General features: G+C 55.4%; 1 protein-coding gene across 1 annotated transcript in view; it reads right to left on the reverse strand.

Annotated features, from left to right (window-relative positions):
• Nucleotides 1-4,897: 4,897 nt before the first annotated feature.
• The window catches only part of LOC119097259 (protein spinster homolog 1-like), a 14,918-nt gene continuing 2,992 nt past the window's right edge, over nt 4,898-16,823 (reverse strand). Inside the window, exons 2-8 of the mRNA XM_037220307.1 lie at nt 16,385-16,491; nt 14,033-14,195; nt 12,329-12,548; nt 8,734-8,844; nt 7,787-7,957; nt 6,715-6,900; nt 4,898-5,568 (exon numbers count right to left, since the gene is read on the reverse strand). Coding sequence (XP_037076202.1) covers nt 5,375-5,568; nt 6,715-6,900; nt 7,787-7,957; nt 8,734-8,844; nt 12,329-12,548; nt 14,033-14,195; nt 16,385-16,491 — 1,152 coding nt within the window. The 3' untranslated portion in view covers nt 4,898-5,374. The remainder of the gene's footprint in view (nt 5,569-6,714; nt 6,901-7,786; nt 7,958-8,733; nt 8,845-12,328; nt 12,549-14,032; nt 14,196-16,384; nt 16,492-16,823) is intronic.

Below are 16,823 nucleotides of genomic sequence, written 5' to 3' on the forward strand. Positions count from 1 at the left end.
TGACCTCCGGAGCTTTTTCAGCCTCGTCAACCACCGCCGACTCGCGTGCACCTTCGCGGAGACAGACTCGAACAGTGTGTGTGTGTGTGTGTGTGTGTGTGTGTGTGTGTGTGTGTGTGTGTGTGCGTGTGTGTGTGTCTGTGTGTGTGTTTAAGCAGATAAGAACAGATGTGCGTGCTTGTTTAAAACGGTGCTTGTTACATTTTGCCAGGTTGTGTCCGGGGCCGTGGACACTTAGGTGCAACAGCTCGCTCTTTAACCCGCGCCGGAGCTATTTTGAGGAGGTGGTCATGTGGAGGTGTATCCGCTCGTTAGGGCCCCCGCCGGTCCCGCGTGGCGGCCAGGCGCGGCGTACGGGCCGCGCCGGCATGTCCCTGGAGGTCTACTGTGGCTATGGCGGTAGTCTGTTGGCTAGTTGGACGGTTCGTTCTTTCGTGTTTCCTTAATTTTTCCCACAGCGCGAGGTAGCCGGACCCTCACGGAGCCCGTCCAGCGCGCATGCTCGGCCTCCCTCACGACCTCGCTGCCTTCCCGCCATTCGTTATTGATCGCTTTGCCTGGGTTGATGGACTGGATGGTCTCATTAGACGTCCATGAACGTTCAGTCTGCTTTTCCGTCAGCTGAGCGTCCGCTTTTCCTCTCCCCTTTGTTGTTTTGTGTTCGTTTGTTTGTTGTTTTTTTTTTGGAGACGCCGATCTCTCGCCGAAGCCCGCCCAGCGCGCATGCACGGTCTCTGCACAATCGCGCTGCCTTCCTCCCATTAATTATTAATCGCTTTGCGTAGGTCGACGGGCTGGTTTGTCTTGTGGGACGTCCACCCAAGTTGAGGCTCGATTTCCGTTTAGTTGGTCGTTCGCTTTCCTTCTCTTCCTTCGATCCGTTGTGGGACGCTGAACTCTTGCCAGGCTCCGTCCAGCGCGCCTGCATGGACTTTGTCATGCGTGTGTTGTCCCTCTTCTTTCCTTCATCACTCGCTCGTCCCGATAGACCGACTGGTTTATCAAGGTATCCATGCACATTTCATTTTGATGTTGTTGTTTTTTAGCTGCTCGCCCCGTTTAATTCAGTGCGGTCTAGCTCCGTCCAGCGCATGCGCTGCACGGATTCCTTTAACAAGCGGGTGCATTCCCTGTCCTCTATTTTTTCCCCTCCATTTCCCTAGACCCTTCTCGATTACTGAATGATCGGTGCACGGTGTCCACGCTCGGTTGGCAGAGGGCGCTCTCGACAGGGAGGGATCCTCCACGGACACCGGAGGCTTGGCGCGGAGGAGACTGCCATCGAACTTTTCGAAGCGGGCGGGATCTCCGCGCCGTTGGCTAGAGGTCGGAAGGAGATCGCCTGTTGCCGTGGGTGCCGAGGGATTGCGGCGAGTTGCGCTGAGCCCGCTACGTCTCGGGAGACCGCCCGTCACTCTGCGAAACCAGCCGAGATCACTCGCAAGGCGCCGGCCGGAGTAGCGCTCGGAAGGAGACACAGGCGCCATCTACCAGTCGACATCGGCGATCGCGGCAGAGGGCAGCACCCGACGGTGCGCAACGGCGACGCGGGTGCCTGTGACCCGCCGGCAAAGGACGGCACGTTACGATGTGGACGGACGAGGCAGTACAGCGCTCGCGACCCGCTGGCAAGTTGCAGGGTCCTGCTATACGCCGAGCGCGTTGGATTCGAATCCAAGAGAGTGCCAGCTGGGTCGTCAGTGCCTGCCCGGCAGCCCTCCTGTATCTAGCCCGCCGTCCCGACGGCGGACCAGGGCGTGGCCGCGGCGCGATTTACACCGTATACGTGGTGTGACAGATGTGCGATTATCGTTAGCCCGTTGGTGACGCGACAGGGAGTACACAGATTACATGTTTCAGTAGGTGGATGGCCTGGTGTTCGGCTCCAGGGCGGAACCAACCATATCAATGCTCACAGATCTCCGTCGGTCGACCGATCGCTCAGAACTTGCACGAAAGGGGGTGAACGCTGGCAAATTTCTGCGCGGCATGCCTCAAGGCGCGTGATGTCGTAACTCTCTCTTAATGTGACCCGGCTGGTATCAACGGCTGGCAGAACGAGAGCCTACGCGAAGTAATTGCCTTGGAATCGACAGGCTCAACTCCCACCAGACTGCCAGACTTTCGTCCGGTAGGCAACGTGCCGCCCATTTCCCGAAGGTCGAGCCGCTCGGGGATCATAACCAAAGTTGGTAGGCGTGGGACCCGCACGAGCAGCGTGGTTCGGCTGTGGTCAGGATCGAGGAGTCAGACGACCGCAGCCCTGTTCTTACGGAGATGTCCGTTTGTGGGTAGCGCAACTCAAATGCACGGTTTCGCTCTTTTTTGGATTAAGAGATGGTCGACTTTTTTACTCTCACTTGACCTCAGGCGTGACGGCATGAGGAGGCAGAAGTCATGACATGACCAAGGCCCAGTGGGGACCGCCCGGAATGCCGGATCATGCACAGCGGTAGCTGAATCCACCCGTTGGTGTACCCTGCCTTGGAAGATGACGGATAAAGATCCCGCCATCGACGCTTATAGGAAGGGAGACAAGGGACCGGGTCGCTAGACAGGCCAGTCAGGCCGAGTCTCCAGAGCGCAAAGGCCGGGGGAACTGTAGAGCGTGAACGTAGGTCACGCCGAGCGCTCGTCCTATCCCGAGGGGCCCCACCGTCCCATTGCGTGCGCTGTCTACCTCCAGGTCTCTGAGGGACGCACCGTGGGACGGTGCCTCTCAACGCTCGCTACGGCAGGAGGGAGGGCGCAGAAGCGCCGTAGGTGACGCACCTGTGCTGGATGAGATACTGCCTAAGGCGCGTGTGCGGCAGCGAAAAGCTGCGAGCGGTGGGCGTGGCCGAATGAATGACGGGCTGCCCACCGTGAACGGAACGCGGGAAGTGTCATCCGAACAGGGAGCCATCACCCTGGAGGTCAGGCAAGGGAACGAGTCGCCGCCCAGCTTCGGACACCTGATGTCGGCCCAGTGATTGCATCGGTGCCGAGTTGATAAACTGAATGGCGTATTTTAAATAGGGCTTAAACGTGGCTTCACCGCACGTTTGAAATGTGATAAATAAACTTAAGTTAGCTTTACGAGGACTCACGCAGACGGGCCAATTATAATGCCAAGGTGCTGGGTAAAGGGGGAGGAGGGATCCCATTCCTGTGCGCGTCGAGAATGAGTGGGGTTGCGTGGGCGCCAGCGGATGTGAATGCTTGGAGTGAGAGCGACGAATGCATGATGCCCGCGTGGATTAGTTAAGGCCGAGGGGGGTCTCCCAGGGTTGTTATCCAGCGGGCCCTTGCCAATGAAATTCACCAGTTCCGTGTGACCCTGCCAATTGGGCGTATCATTGCTGTATCTGGTTGCGCTTTTGCCCCGTTTAAATATCATCATTAACCAAAAAAATGGGTGGGTTGGGGTACCGTGGTTAAGGGCACACAGCTATGTACGGCGGGACAGCCTTTCATAGTGCCTGACCGGACCTCAATGCCCCAGTCAGCCGCTTCATCCTCGATCTGTGGATGAAGTGTATCATGTATCCTAATGCATCATGCGAAGCGTATGATGTATCACTCTGTATCCTAGTTTTGGATGCATGATGATGGCTCTAGATATACGGCTGACTCCTACGCGTTCCAAGCAAGGGGGAGGGGGAAGGGGAGAGGGCGCAACTAAAAAATGTTCTTTGCGCCGCACCGTGTAAATTTTATTTTTAAGTTAATTCAATTTAATTACTATTTCATAGTTGCGGTAGCAAATTAAAAAATACTTAGTCTCGTGAGCCGCGGGTCCGACGTGTGCACATGATAACACAGGGAGAGGATTTTCGGCTGGCAGCGTAGCTTCGTTTTAGGCCGAAAATGCATGTTTTGTTCATGTGCCCCCCCCCCCCCCCGCTCTGGTAACACATTTCTGAATATGGCCGGACGGCCGTGAGTACTCTGGTGAAAATGCTGCAGCCTTTAAAATACTTGTTTTCATTCGCAGAGAATACGACGGTGTGCATTTGATAGCGCTACTGTTGGGGTATCCTTTTAATCTTTTTTTTTAAATCTTTTTTGCGCCACCAATCTTAGTTTTTATTGTTGTATACAGGCAATCGCACTGCAAGTTTCACGCACACTGGCCATTTGTGGCCAGTATGCGTGGCCACTACGCACACGGCACACTACGCACGCTGGCACACTGCGCACACGGCAGAGGTTTCAGTTTTCGGCAAATTCGCGCGACACTCTTGGCCCCACCCCTCGCTCCCCAGTTGGTATTTTGTGCACAAGCAGGATATGGCTGCCCAGCCAGAATTCGTTCCAGGTTACCATATCTTTTATGCTAGCGTGACTGCATTCGGAAGAAGACCTTGACATTATTTGAAAAACTCAAAAATCTTACGAGTACTCAGCGCTAATTTGTTGACTATTTAAGTTTTAATGTAGAATCAAAGTTGATTTGTTCACAGTTGAGGCATTGCTGTAACCTCAACGATGACTGGTTGCCTTAAGTTAACGTAGAGGCTTGGAGCTCGCGGAGACCAAGTATTTTCAAACCTTGAACTTTGCGGCACTCGCGCGGAGCGGGCGAACGCCTGCCGCATTACGGTGCGTTTATTCGATTGCGGGCGTCAGTGGTGGGCTGAGCTGTTGTTACGAAGATGTTGTTAACCTAAAACATCTGAAAACGACTAGGGGAAGTCGAAACCTTGCGTTTTTGAATGCAACGTCCCATTTTAGACGTGCCGACGCTAGTCAGCGCGCATGCGTACCCTGCCGAAATTTCGTGTCAATCTGGCAACATTTCTAATATGCTATGGAACGCGGCCTAAGCCGAATTGCGGTACGTTTGCAAAGGACAATGCCAGATCTGGTAGCGTACGTACATGCGACCAGAGTCCCATTAGGCCTCATCTATCCAGTCATCTAACCTCATCTAAAATCGCTCTTGGGAACATCGCACACCATCACAGACTCCACTATGCTTGTGCACACACAACAATTGAGTATATGGTAAAGCATGTGAAACACGTGCGTCAATATCACGGGCGGAGCATCTCGACGAGCCTCCACATGTTACACTGTCACTGGGATAGGGCGGCGGGGGTCCGCTGATGGGCATCGGTGGGCGGCGGAGGTCTGCTCACAGGTCATCGGTGGGCGGCGGAGTCCGCTCACGAGTCATCGGTAGGCGGCGGAGGTCCGCTCACGGGTCATCGGTAGGCGGCGGAAGTCTGCTCACGGGTCATCGATGGGCGGCGGAGGTCCGCTCACGAGTCATCGGTGGGCGGCGGAGGTCCGCTCGCGAGTCATCGGTAGGCGGCGGAGGTCCGCTCACGGGTCATCGGTGGGCGGCGGAAGTCTGCTCACGAGTCATCGGTGGGCGGCGAAGATCCGCTCACGGGTCATCGGTGGGCGTCTCCGGCAGGTAGGCGTCGTTTGTCTCGCCCACCGTATCGCTGCCTGTCTTCTTCTCCACCAGGGGGCCGTCGCGCTGGGCGCGCGCCAGGTCCCGGCGCAGCGCCAGCAGCGCCAGCAAATAGAGTAACGCGCCCAAGATGTACTCGCCAGGGTAGAAAAGGTACAGTGTGTCTGCAGACAGAACAGACACCCAGCGTCGGCAAGTAATACGGGCACGTGGTGAGCCTGTTGAGGCTGGTGTTCAATGATACGATAACAGATGTCTGCGAGTGATACATCCATTACATATGCGGCAATGCATAACGAATTTGTTTTGCAAAATGCAAATGCAAAACTTGAAGCAGTGTTGTCTGATTTTGGTCGCCACAACCTACGAAAAGTCAAGCGAGGTCACTGACCTTAAAATGAGCATCAGTGACTTTTACTTAGAACAGGTATCTAAGTTCCGTAGACACTTTGACACCAACCTGGAGTTTGACTTCGTTTGACTTTACTTGAACCGAAGGTCATGATCTAGAAACCATACATTTTGACACACGATTTCACTTACAGGCTAACACAGCTTGTGAATTTGGTGTTTCAAGCTCTGTTGGAATCTGATATCGCAGAGGGATCAAACTGACCTCCTCCCCCCCACACCCAAACGAAGGGTTCCCGAGCGCGCCAGCCAGCCGGTCACTCGGGTGTGTGTTAAAGGGAATGTTCCACATGTGAAGATATTGAAGCAAGCGTGAGATATGATTAAATAAGCCCACGCATAACCATCGGTATGCTTTTAAGTGGAATAGAATGCTCTGTACAACACAAGTTGTGCATGACTGGGTGATATGACTGCACAAAATATTCTGACTGCTTGACTGTCTGTCTTCATGACTGCACTGCACTGACGCGTTCATGCATGGACTGCACGAAATATTCGGCCCCCATCTTCGCGGGCGTCTAGCTCAGACACAGGAGGGGATAGGATCTTGAAAACAGTTGGGCTGTAAACTTCACCGAATAAACTTCAACGTGGCTATTTCAGTTCAAAACTCTCTACAAATATGGAATCGGAGCCTCCAATAAGCCGGTATACCAGGCCATAATGTCAACACACAAAACACCATGACTATTGCGCATCAACAACGCATGCCAAACAGATTTGTGTGCGTGACAACACATTTCAGATAACTGGCAGGTCCCCCGAATAGGCTCCCACTCCGCCTCCCCCCCCCACCCCCCCACCCTCCACTCCTGACAGTCTGTGTGCTTCTCCGGCGCGCCAAATCTGTCCCAGTGTACAGAGCCAATGTGCTAGCCCCGACCCCAATCGCGTACCGCGAAGCGAGTCGACATCGTTGTAGCCAGCGTTGCTGAAGGCCTTCTTGACCGGGTCCACCAGCAGCGGCATGTTGCCGCCGATGTTGGTGATGACGAAATAATAGAAGGCGACGGCGGACGTGCGTACCTCAGCCGGCGCCATCTCCACCAGCTTGGCCAGCGTGATCGGCACCCACATCTCGCCTGCAGCGGGCAGGCCCAGGCCAACTCCTACAGCTTCGACCGGCCGGCCAAAGGCGCCCGGCTACACGGACGCGCAGCCTGCCTCTTCCGCCTCACCACAGTCCTCAGCAGCGTCGGGACACCATTCTACTGGCGTGTGGGTCGCCGTTCCCCACGACTGCATACAATGCCTTGCCACACTGCTCACCATACCATGTGATCGATGCTCACCTCACCATACCTTACCACACTGCTCACCATACCACGTGATCGACTCTCATCTCATCGTACCTTGCCACACTGCTCGCCATACCACGTGATCGATGCCCTATGCACGTGTTTGGCGTGTGTTCATCACAAGCGAGCTGCCAAATGACGCTGCCACCTGTTGGGCTGTTCAGGATGGTGGGGAGTCACCGAGGGTTTGTCGGAGGTCAAGGACAGACAACACACCCAGGTAGGTGGCGCGCGAAACGCACGATCCACATTGTCCACTAGGTGTCACACATATCATAATTCCGATGAGAAATGGAACCACACCGCGAATGTGTGACCACCATGCATTGTGACGGTGAATGTGCAGTCACCAGACTGCCGCGAACGCGACCGTGCACACACCAGACTGCCCTGGATACGAGCGTGCACACACCAGACTGTCCTGGATACGAGCGTGTGCACACCAGACTGCCCTGGATACGAGCGTGCGCACACCAGACTGCCCTGGATACGAGCGTGCGCACACCAGACTGCCCTGGATGCGCGCGTGCACACACCAGACTGCCCTGGATACGAGCGTGCACACACCAGACTGTCCTGGATACGAGCGTACGCACACCAGACTACACTGGGCACGCTCACCACCGGAGGTTGGCACGCCACGTGCAGCCCTCCGCAGGAGAGTTCTCACCGATGATGTAGGTGGGGATGAGGCTGATGTAGGCCCAGGGCGGCTCCAGGAAGAGCACGCCGAACACGAACGGCGCGGCCAGCAGCTGGGAGATGATGATGACCCAGATGCGGCCGAGAGGGCCGAGCCTGCTCACCACCCGGTCCGAGATGAAGCCGCCGAACACCACGCCTGGCGACCGGACACGGTGAAGCGAGGACACTGGGTCGATACCACGCCCGGGGCGGGACGAGGTCAGACGAGGAAACACTAGGTTAGCACCAGTCCGGAGAGCAAACACAGGTCAACATCAGTTCTGAGGACAAGACACGGCCAGACACGGACACCGGCCAACAGCACGCATTACACAGGTCACAGCTGACCAGGAGCAGGCTGGTAAGTCCGGAGCAGAGCAGAAGATGCAGAGGGGCTTGGCAACAACGCCGGACTTCGTGTCTGACACGTGGTATGGTACGTGCCGCGTCACAGATAGAGCAGCGAATACGGCATAATGCTTCTACGGCAGACGTGTTATCACAACCACGTATATCACTGACACGACGTGTTCATGCATGCAACACGAAGAAACCCAAGTCGTAGGACAGCATTATGCATGGCGATCAATCAAGTTTGCTGAAGACCTGGTCTATTTATGTTGGCGGTTTGCCCAACGAGTCGTACGGCATAACTTCACAATGCCTCTGGATCCGTACCCAACGAGCGTGGCCTTCAAAGAATGGGCTGCGTTTGCGCCGGCAGCAGCCCATCGACTGATCATCACCGAAAAGTGAGTCAATGCATCTACGCACCTAAAGCATGGAACACAGCCACAACGCACGAGACGGCTCGGGTTTCACGGCACCGTTTGTCTGCTGCCCGGAGAGGTCCAATTCCTCAACATCCCAACAGCAGCGGAGTTTCATCTGGTACAGTGCGACAGAGACCGGGAGACCAGCTTCGCCACTCACTGATGGAGCCGGCCACCAGCGGGATCCAGGACATGTAGGAGCCGATCTGGGTGGACGTCTGCCCGATGCCCTCGAAGTAGTTCTGCGTGCTGTACGACCAGACGTAGCCGGCTGCAAGCCGAGGCATCGCCGGTCAGGCACACTGCCAAACGAGCCCTCACGCAGCTATTCACTGTGGTCCAGACTTCAGTCACATGCATATTTGCGCAACATAAGGAAGCATCGCTCTCTTTTGCTAGACGAGTAAGTGACGACATTTTGCACATATCCGTATGACTGTATGCAGGCACTCATGAGAACACGAACCCAGCGGTAAGGCATGCGCAACGATGGTCCAATATCGAGCTGTTCTATTATGTTGCTGTGGTAAGCGATGGATTGTGGACAAAAACTCTGCCGTTCCGCACGTCACCTTCAAGCAGTCTGCCCAGCGCGAGTCCCCAAAACGCTGGCCATGATTCGCCCGCATGGTCCGCTCCAAGGATCACCCGACATTGCTCCACCTTGGATTCGTGCGGTCGTCAACGGCTTCCAGATGCGCCGTGCTTTTTACGGAGTTCATTCTACAGCTTAAGAGCTCATTTTTACGCTCCGACGTCAGTTGACGGCGTAACCTCCCACCGTTTGTAACAGTTAAAAGCCATCCAGTGTCTGCCTCTATGTAAATGGTATGCTTTTTTGTGTGGAACAGCCCGCCGGTTTTTGTGAGCTCACATGTTTTGCTCGTCACCTGTCCACCGCCGGAGGGTTCCAACCGATCGAATCTCGCGATCAGGCATGCGGACGGACTGACTGCTGGCTGCTGGCTGCCCGACTGGACACGGTGGCGGGAGTTATACCAGCCGGATTTCGCGCGTGTCAGGCACGCTCTATTCTCAACGTTGTTGACTTATTCAAGTTTCTCCTCGAAATGAGCATAAGTCAACATCAACAGGTCCTTCGCAGCATTAACAAGGCCGCAGCAGCACGACGAGCAATAATGGAATCCTCATTTTGGCGCTTTCTCCAGCGCTAGCCACGAGGAACACACAATAACTGAAAAACTGGGTTTAAATGGGGTTTCTGGCGATGGACTCGCAGCCCTATTCTTTATGTCAAACGCAATCTCAGCTCGGCTGAACAGCAAGCTGAAGCGTCGCTATATAATCACCGGTACCTTACTGCCCTGCCGCGCCTGGCAATCTGGCATACTCGCAAGAATAACAGGTACGAGCGAGAGAGCCGAAGCTATCCCAAACGGAAACTGGGCACATCAGCACCCAGTCCCTGGTTTCCAGGCTTGACTTCGTGAACATCATGCTTCTTCAGAAGAGTATGGAGTTCAGGAAAAACGAAGCACACGTTCTTTGTGTTTCCCAGACTGGGCTAACGTCCAGCACCCAGCCACATGCTATCCTCTTCCAAGGGTACTCTAGCATCCGGCGAGATCGACAACCACTCCACAGGGACGGACAGCAAGATGCAGGCGGCTTTAGGTCATCCGCAAGATGAAATACAGTACCATAAAGTGAGGATAACCAACACACGCCGGATCGAGGCCCTCTGCCTGTTTCGTAGCCTGGAGGGAGATCAGTGGTTATTGGGAGTAGCCTACAGACCCTGTCAATTCAATCAACCAAGCTCTCGAGCAACTCTAGGAACTGCTGCGAGATATGCTGATATGCGAGCTGATATGCGCTCGCTACTGACGCACGACGTCAACATCAGCGTGCTCGACTCGGAGTATGTCGGTGCTCTACGATATTAGTCATCGCTGCCGGGGCTGAATACCGCCCAGCTCGTCCACGAGCCCACTCATCTCACGCCCACTCCAAGTGTATTGGACCACATCAGCAGCAGCATCGACGGCCTGAGCACCATTGCAGAGGTTCTCCATAGCGTTCATCAGCGGTCGCCAACCTACTGTCGCTCCTGCACTTGTTGGCCGAATTCGAGAACGCGTGGGCGAGCATGCCATTCGCGGCCCGAGCACTGCCGGCAGAAATACTACTTTCCTGGATTTCATGGATTTGCTTGCAAATTTCCTGGATTTCCTGGCAGACGGGGACGACTACAGGCCAGCAACGACGTCAACGGCATGGTCCGTGACCTACTGGACCTGGACCTAGCCTACTCACGGACGTCTGGACCGCTCAAACAGGCTATACATCAAGCTCAGCTCAGCGTCATGTCCAGCGTCATGGCGTCATGTCCAGCGTCAGCGTCAGGCGGAACAGCCTGAGCACTGCCGGCAGGAACACTTCTTGCCTGGATTTCCTGGCAGACGGGGACCACTGCAGGCCGGCAACGACGTGAACGGCATGGTAGCCCCTTTCTCACGGACGTCTGGACCGGTCAAACGGTTTTACATCGGGCTCAGCTCGGTGTCATGCTCAGTGGCCGCGCAGCCCACGCTGGTGTCAAGCTCTGGTCCAGGAGTGGCAGGCCTAAATGATTCTTCTCCACCGTTGGCTTCAGCATCGCTGCGGAGCTGAGAGACGCCATGACGGTGAACGGTGATACATGACGGTGAACAAATAGCCCCAGGCCATCGATCGCCGTCACGACCGCGCTCAGGCCGCAGGCAGCGACTCTGACGGATCTGGGCTCCATCATCCAGATGGTGAATCCCTCGGGTGTTGTCGACCGCCACGGCGTCCTCTTGAGTGCGACGAAGCGCAGTCTCCCTGCGCTCGGACCTAACCTGCCGCGAGTCGCGAACGCCTCAACCGCGTCTCGCGGGTTCCCAGAGTCGTGGAAGGTGACCACTGTTGCGCCGATTTACGATCCGGCGAACCAGTCAAACTTTCGGTTTATCTCTCTGCTCCTCCGTCAGTCACAGGTGACAGACAAAACCTATGCAACCAGCCGGCTGTCTTCTCTTCTACCAGCAGTATTTCAATCTTGTTCATCCAACAGTATGCCCGCCGCCGCAGCCGTTTACCAGAGGACGCTGTGCTCGATGCTGTTGCTTGGATATTGGGAGCTCAATATTATGGCTACATCTCTCCAACCACAGCAGCTTATTTGAGCAAAGCTCTGAACCGGGTCGACCGTGAGGTCATCCTCATCCAGCTGAGACGGTTTGAAATCCATTAAGACATACGATGAAGAAACTATTTGAGTGGGCGTGGCCCGATGAACAGCGCAAATGGCCAGGCTCCCCCATCTGCAAGTCACGGCACCCCACAGGGATCAATAACCGGGTTGATCTTGCTCAGCCTCCTGACGAACGGCTTGCCGTGTCATCGTACCAGCCGTCGAAAAATGGCATTTTCTTACCAGACTCGACTGGTGGAGTGAGCAAGAGCAGATGGCCCCGTGGCCTTCTGCTCGCGAATTCAAGACAATTTGGTAGGTTGGAAGGCTGTTTTGATCAAACTTGCTCAAAATGAGCCACACAAAAACGAGATTCACCCCGATAAGAAGCAGCCTATGACCTAAATGACCTAAAAAGGGTCAATGGCAATATACATACAATGAAAGGTTTTAGACCACATGCAAATATACATCGGAAATGCCTGCGTGCAATTATATCTTATGTCTTTCGCCTTCGTCCCCCCCCCCCCCCCCCCTCCTAACCACCACCGCTCTCCCGTTTCCCCGAATCACGCGCCTGCGTTTCTGATGCCTCCAGCCAGGCAGAGCAGGATGACCATTGGTCGGAAGAAGAAGCGCAACGTTACAAGCAGCTTCTGCACCGACGTCAGCTGTGCCGAGGCCGCCTTGCTGGCGGCGCTGGTGCCGGTCCGCGACGGCTCCTTCATCGTCAGCAGGATCAGCACGCCCAGCAAGATACCGGGACCTCCCGACAGCAGGTACGACCATCGCCAGCCCTGCGGGCAGGTCGGGGTCACACCACGACAAGACGGGCAATAGGGAGCGCCCACCAGCAGGTGCGGTCACCGTCAGCCCTGCGGGCAGGTCGGGGTCACACCGCGGCAGGACGGGCAACAGGGAGCGCCCGCCAGCAGGTACGACCATCGCCAGCCCTGCGGGCAGGTCGGGGTCACACCGCGACAGGACGAGCAACAGGGAGCGCCCACCAGTAGGGGCGGTCATCGTCGCCCTGGAAGTCAACACAGCGCCAGATGGCATGAAAACGGCTCGCACATAAGGCGCATCAACACGCATCGGGGGGGGTGGGGGTGGGGGGTGGGGGGCGGGGGGGGCTTGGGGGGGAATATGGCGCGCGGAGGCGTAATCGCCGAGCGGTTGACACCTTCAGAGCTCACACTTCGGGAGCTCGGGTTCGTGGGGAAGACTAGATTGTCACCTTCTGGTTAAGTACGGCCAAACAATGCCAAACTCCATATCTGTGTCCTGAGTGTACTCAGACCTCCGCAAGTATCTAGCTTTAACCTAGACACCGTTTAGAAGCAAAAGGTCACTGGTGTTCATATCAGTTGAGTGACCTTGCTTTACCTTCTGAAGGTGAAGATGAATAAGACCCCGTAAACTTGCTTTAATATTTAGGTTTAAAGTCAGTATCAAGATCTACGCTAGGCAGCATGCTCCTCAAAGTGAAAACCAATATGTCTTTGATGTCCCTGTTACAATAAGTTCGTGATGAGCGCCAATACTACCCCATACAGCAAGGATTCTAGAAATAAGGCGGCTTAGTTGCTGACGATCTGATCTTGAGTTGCTTAATCTGATCTTCATGCGTGACGCAACGCCAATGAAATTAGTCGTTACTCTGACTCATGTTGTCTATGTGTCTGAGAGACCAACTCGAAGCTGTATGCCTTCGTCCAACATTACGCTGTCTCATCAGATTGAACGATTCCTTATAACTGCCTTCGCTAAATGTCATGGCCTTCTGGGCCTTGGGGGTAAAATGAGCGCAGCTGCATCCCGCCTCCAGCTGAGCGCGCGGTAACGGGATGGCCATGCACGCCAAGACAGTGTGCTGTTATAACCTAGGCAGGCTGTGTCCGGCAGCCGATGAATGCGAAAGTCAGCGTAGCTCGACTCGGTCTCGCATAGCACAGTTTCCAAGGGCAGCTTACCACGTGAATGGATTGAGCAGCGAATACAGCCGCGGAGCGGAACGAAAGCCCAGCTGGCAAAACCCTAAGACTGGATGGACAAGTGGCCACATTTCGGGACAAACAGGCGGAATCGAGCAACAAAAGTAACGGGGCGCACGACCGTGACGTCACAAGTAACGGGGCGCACGACCATGACGTCACAAGTAAAGGGGCGCACGACCGTGACGTCACAAGAGCCTTCTGCCAATATGGCAGTCTGCATGCCAGTCCCCCAGCAACGTTCGGGGAACGGCGGCAGGCAACGTGAAGACTACGACCACGCCTACCATGCCGAGGATGTCGGCGTTCGTGATGAAGTTGCCGACGGCGTAGGCCATGGAGTAGCCGAAGTAGATGCCCCAGTTGTAGACGCCGAGCGCGGTGCCACGCAGCTCTGGGGCGAAGTAGTCGGCCAGCAGCGATGCGGCGAACGGAGTGCATCCCGCCTCGCTGCGAACGGTCAGCAAATATCGGGACACGTGAGGCACGTGATGGTGGCACGTACGACAGGTGAGGGCACGTGTCGGGGCACGTGAGGGCGGCACGCCGGGGGCAGCGACACGGAACCGGGATAACAGTTCGCCGCGGGCCCCGTCGAGTCAGGAAGAGCAGCTCAAAATCAAAGGGGATGTTCCACCATTTGAAGATATTGAGGCAACATTAGCTATGCTGAGATCGGCTCACTTGTGATCGGTGGTTTGCTTTCAAGCGTTAAAACTGTTCCAAACAACAACATTTCAAATTTTGGTGAATCTGCTGTTCAATACGTCACTGGTTGATGCAACGTCTTTCTGACGTCAGGGTCGGTACCAGACTGGCCGTGTCAGAATTGTTGCTGCGGAGGACGTGCCCCAACTCACTTATAATACTTCATCATGCTGAGATGGTGGCGTTGCGTGCCGTGGTGTGTCTGCTGAATCATAATATCGTTAGATGTTCGCATTTTTATCTTCTCTCCTGTTGTTCTTGCATATTTGTGACCTGATATTTTACTTGCATTCACGTGCCCGTTTGCGGAGTTTAGTTTTTTGTTAATTCATTCAATTCCCAGTCTTATTCTGTCGTTAGTCGTACCGCTGCCAAATTTTTTTGTATCACGTAACACAAAACGTGATTCATGTTCGAGCATCCGTCCTCTTATATCTCTTTTTTACTTCATACTGCGTCTTCGCGACTCGCCCCGCTTGCCCCGGGGCAGGCTGCATGCGTCAGCACGAGTGGGCCAAAACGACCCCCTGGTTAGGGCCCCCTTCCGAGCGCTAAGCACCGCGAGCACCCGCAGAGGGTCAGTGTTGGGCTTAGTCCCTGGCTGCTTAGTCTCGGCGGATGGGCGCCCAGGCGCAGTAGCACTGGCCCCACCGTAATCCATTCTCCCTCATCCCATAGCCCTGAAATGGTGATTGCTTGCCCCATCAAAGCGCACTTAGCCAGGTTGTGACCAATTTACCATGGATTGTTGTTCTAAATGTTGCACATGATCACAGTTAAACAGGGGTGAGGGCCAACTGAAGTCCGGTAACGCTGCACATCGTGCTGTCGCGCGCCAGACAAGAATGATGCGATGATTATTGTTCTTGAGTTTGGGCACAATACGGTCATTCTAAGGTTGGCGGTATACACGTGATGTTCTATGGCGTCGTGCACGTCTGGTTGACGTTGAAATAGCTTGCACGAAATAGTCTATACAAGTTCGCTGGTGCCAAGCTCAGAAACAAAAAGGATTTAAAGCCTTGGAAGGCATGGCTGTGAACTGCACTGAATGGTCTTTAAAATGGCCGTCTCAGTCTGCACTCTCTGTGTTCACGCCCCACCACCATAGCGTGCGCAAGGTGCACGACGGTACGCGCGCCGATGAGCGTGTGATGCACCTGGTGTACGGTATCCCCCACGGGCGGATAGCGCGGGGCGCCCTGCGCAGGTTAGCGCGCACCGGGCCATGCCACACGGATGGGGAGGGAGAGGGAGGGGGAGGGGGGTGGGGGGTTAGGCAGCCGCCAGTCGTCCTCAGCCGCCCCAACGGCCATATATGGCCTCCCCGGTCGGCAGTCGTCCGACGCTTACGTAACGGGGCCTCTTTCAGGGGCACACGGCGCCGATGCCGAGCTGTCGAGATACTCCCGGCTGCGTGTTCGGTGCATGCGGTCGGCACAGCGGGGCCAACCAGGCGACCCACACACATGCCGATGGATCATTAAGATGTTGGGAAGGTATAGCGCGAGCCACGTGCCGACAAAACTCCGACCTGAGAACAGTCTGACTCGGTGTCTCCTGACCAATGCCAGCAGAACCAATTAAGGAGGGCGGGAATTCAACAGCAAAAATCGTGTTTCTATTGTTGTTGGAGTGACGGACGATCGATCATTATATACCTTCGACACCATCAGATAAACGGAACTTTTGACGGCAACGCTGCAAACCGCTGCGTATCGCGATAAGTTACGATAACTGCAGCGTCTCGTTGGCGTTTCACGTGCCCTCCTGCGATTAGGCGGACTGGCGGGACAGCTTGCCGCGTCTCCTGCACGTGTACGGTGGAAGGTGACCCCGAGCGTCACTGAGAGCGCCCACAAACGACCGAGCTCGCCTGACTGTCGGCCAGTTCTGTGAACACAGACGGCGCCGTCGGCCGGTGCACTGACCCGAACCCGATGCCGAAGCGAAGCGCGGCCAGCTGCCAGTACTCCTTCACGAACCCGGTGAGGAACAAGCAGGTGGACCAGAAAATGCAGGCCACTGTCAGCAGGACCTGACGGAGAACACATGGTCAGGTACCTGCGCTGCGTTGTTCTGTCCGGCTCCAACAACACCGCGACGTCAGTTCAGGGCGTGTCAGCACAGAGGAGGGCTGAAATTGAGAAGCAGGTGTTTCAGATGCCATGGTGCACCTGCTTCTGGAATACCTGCGACACACGGCGTCATATGTGGCGTGAATTGGCATCAATTGGCATCAACGGCAACTGTGCTGAATTGCAATGTGCTTTTGTTTTGCAGTTTTCTGCTAGATTGTCTTTGAATTTGCTGCATTTGCGTCAGACATGTCCAGAACCCAAGAATACGCGCCGGTGGGTGGGCGGTACA

The sequence above is a fragment of the Pollicipes pollicipes genome, unplaced genomic scaffold, assembly GCF_011947565.3.
Source record: "Pollicipes pollicipes isolate AB1234 unplaced genomic scaffold, Ppol_2.1 Scaffold_4295;HRSCAF=5057_pilon_pilon_pilon, whole genome shotgun sequence".
Taxonomy (NCBI): domain Eukaryota; kingdom Metazoa; phylum Arthropoda; class Thecostraca; order Pollicipedomorpha; family Pollicipedidae; genus Pollicipes; species Pollicipes pollicipes.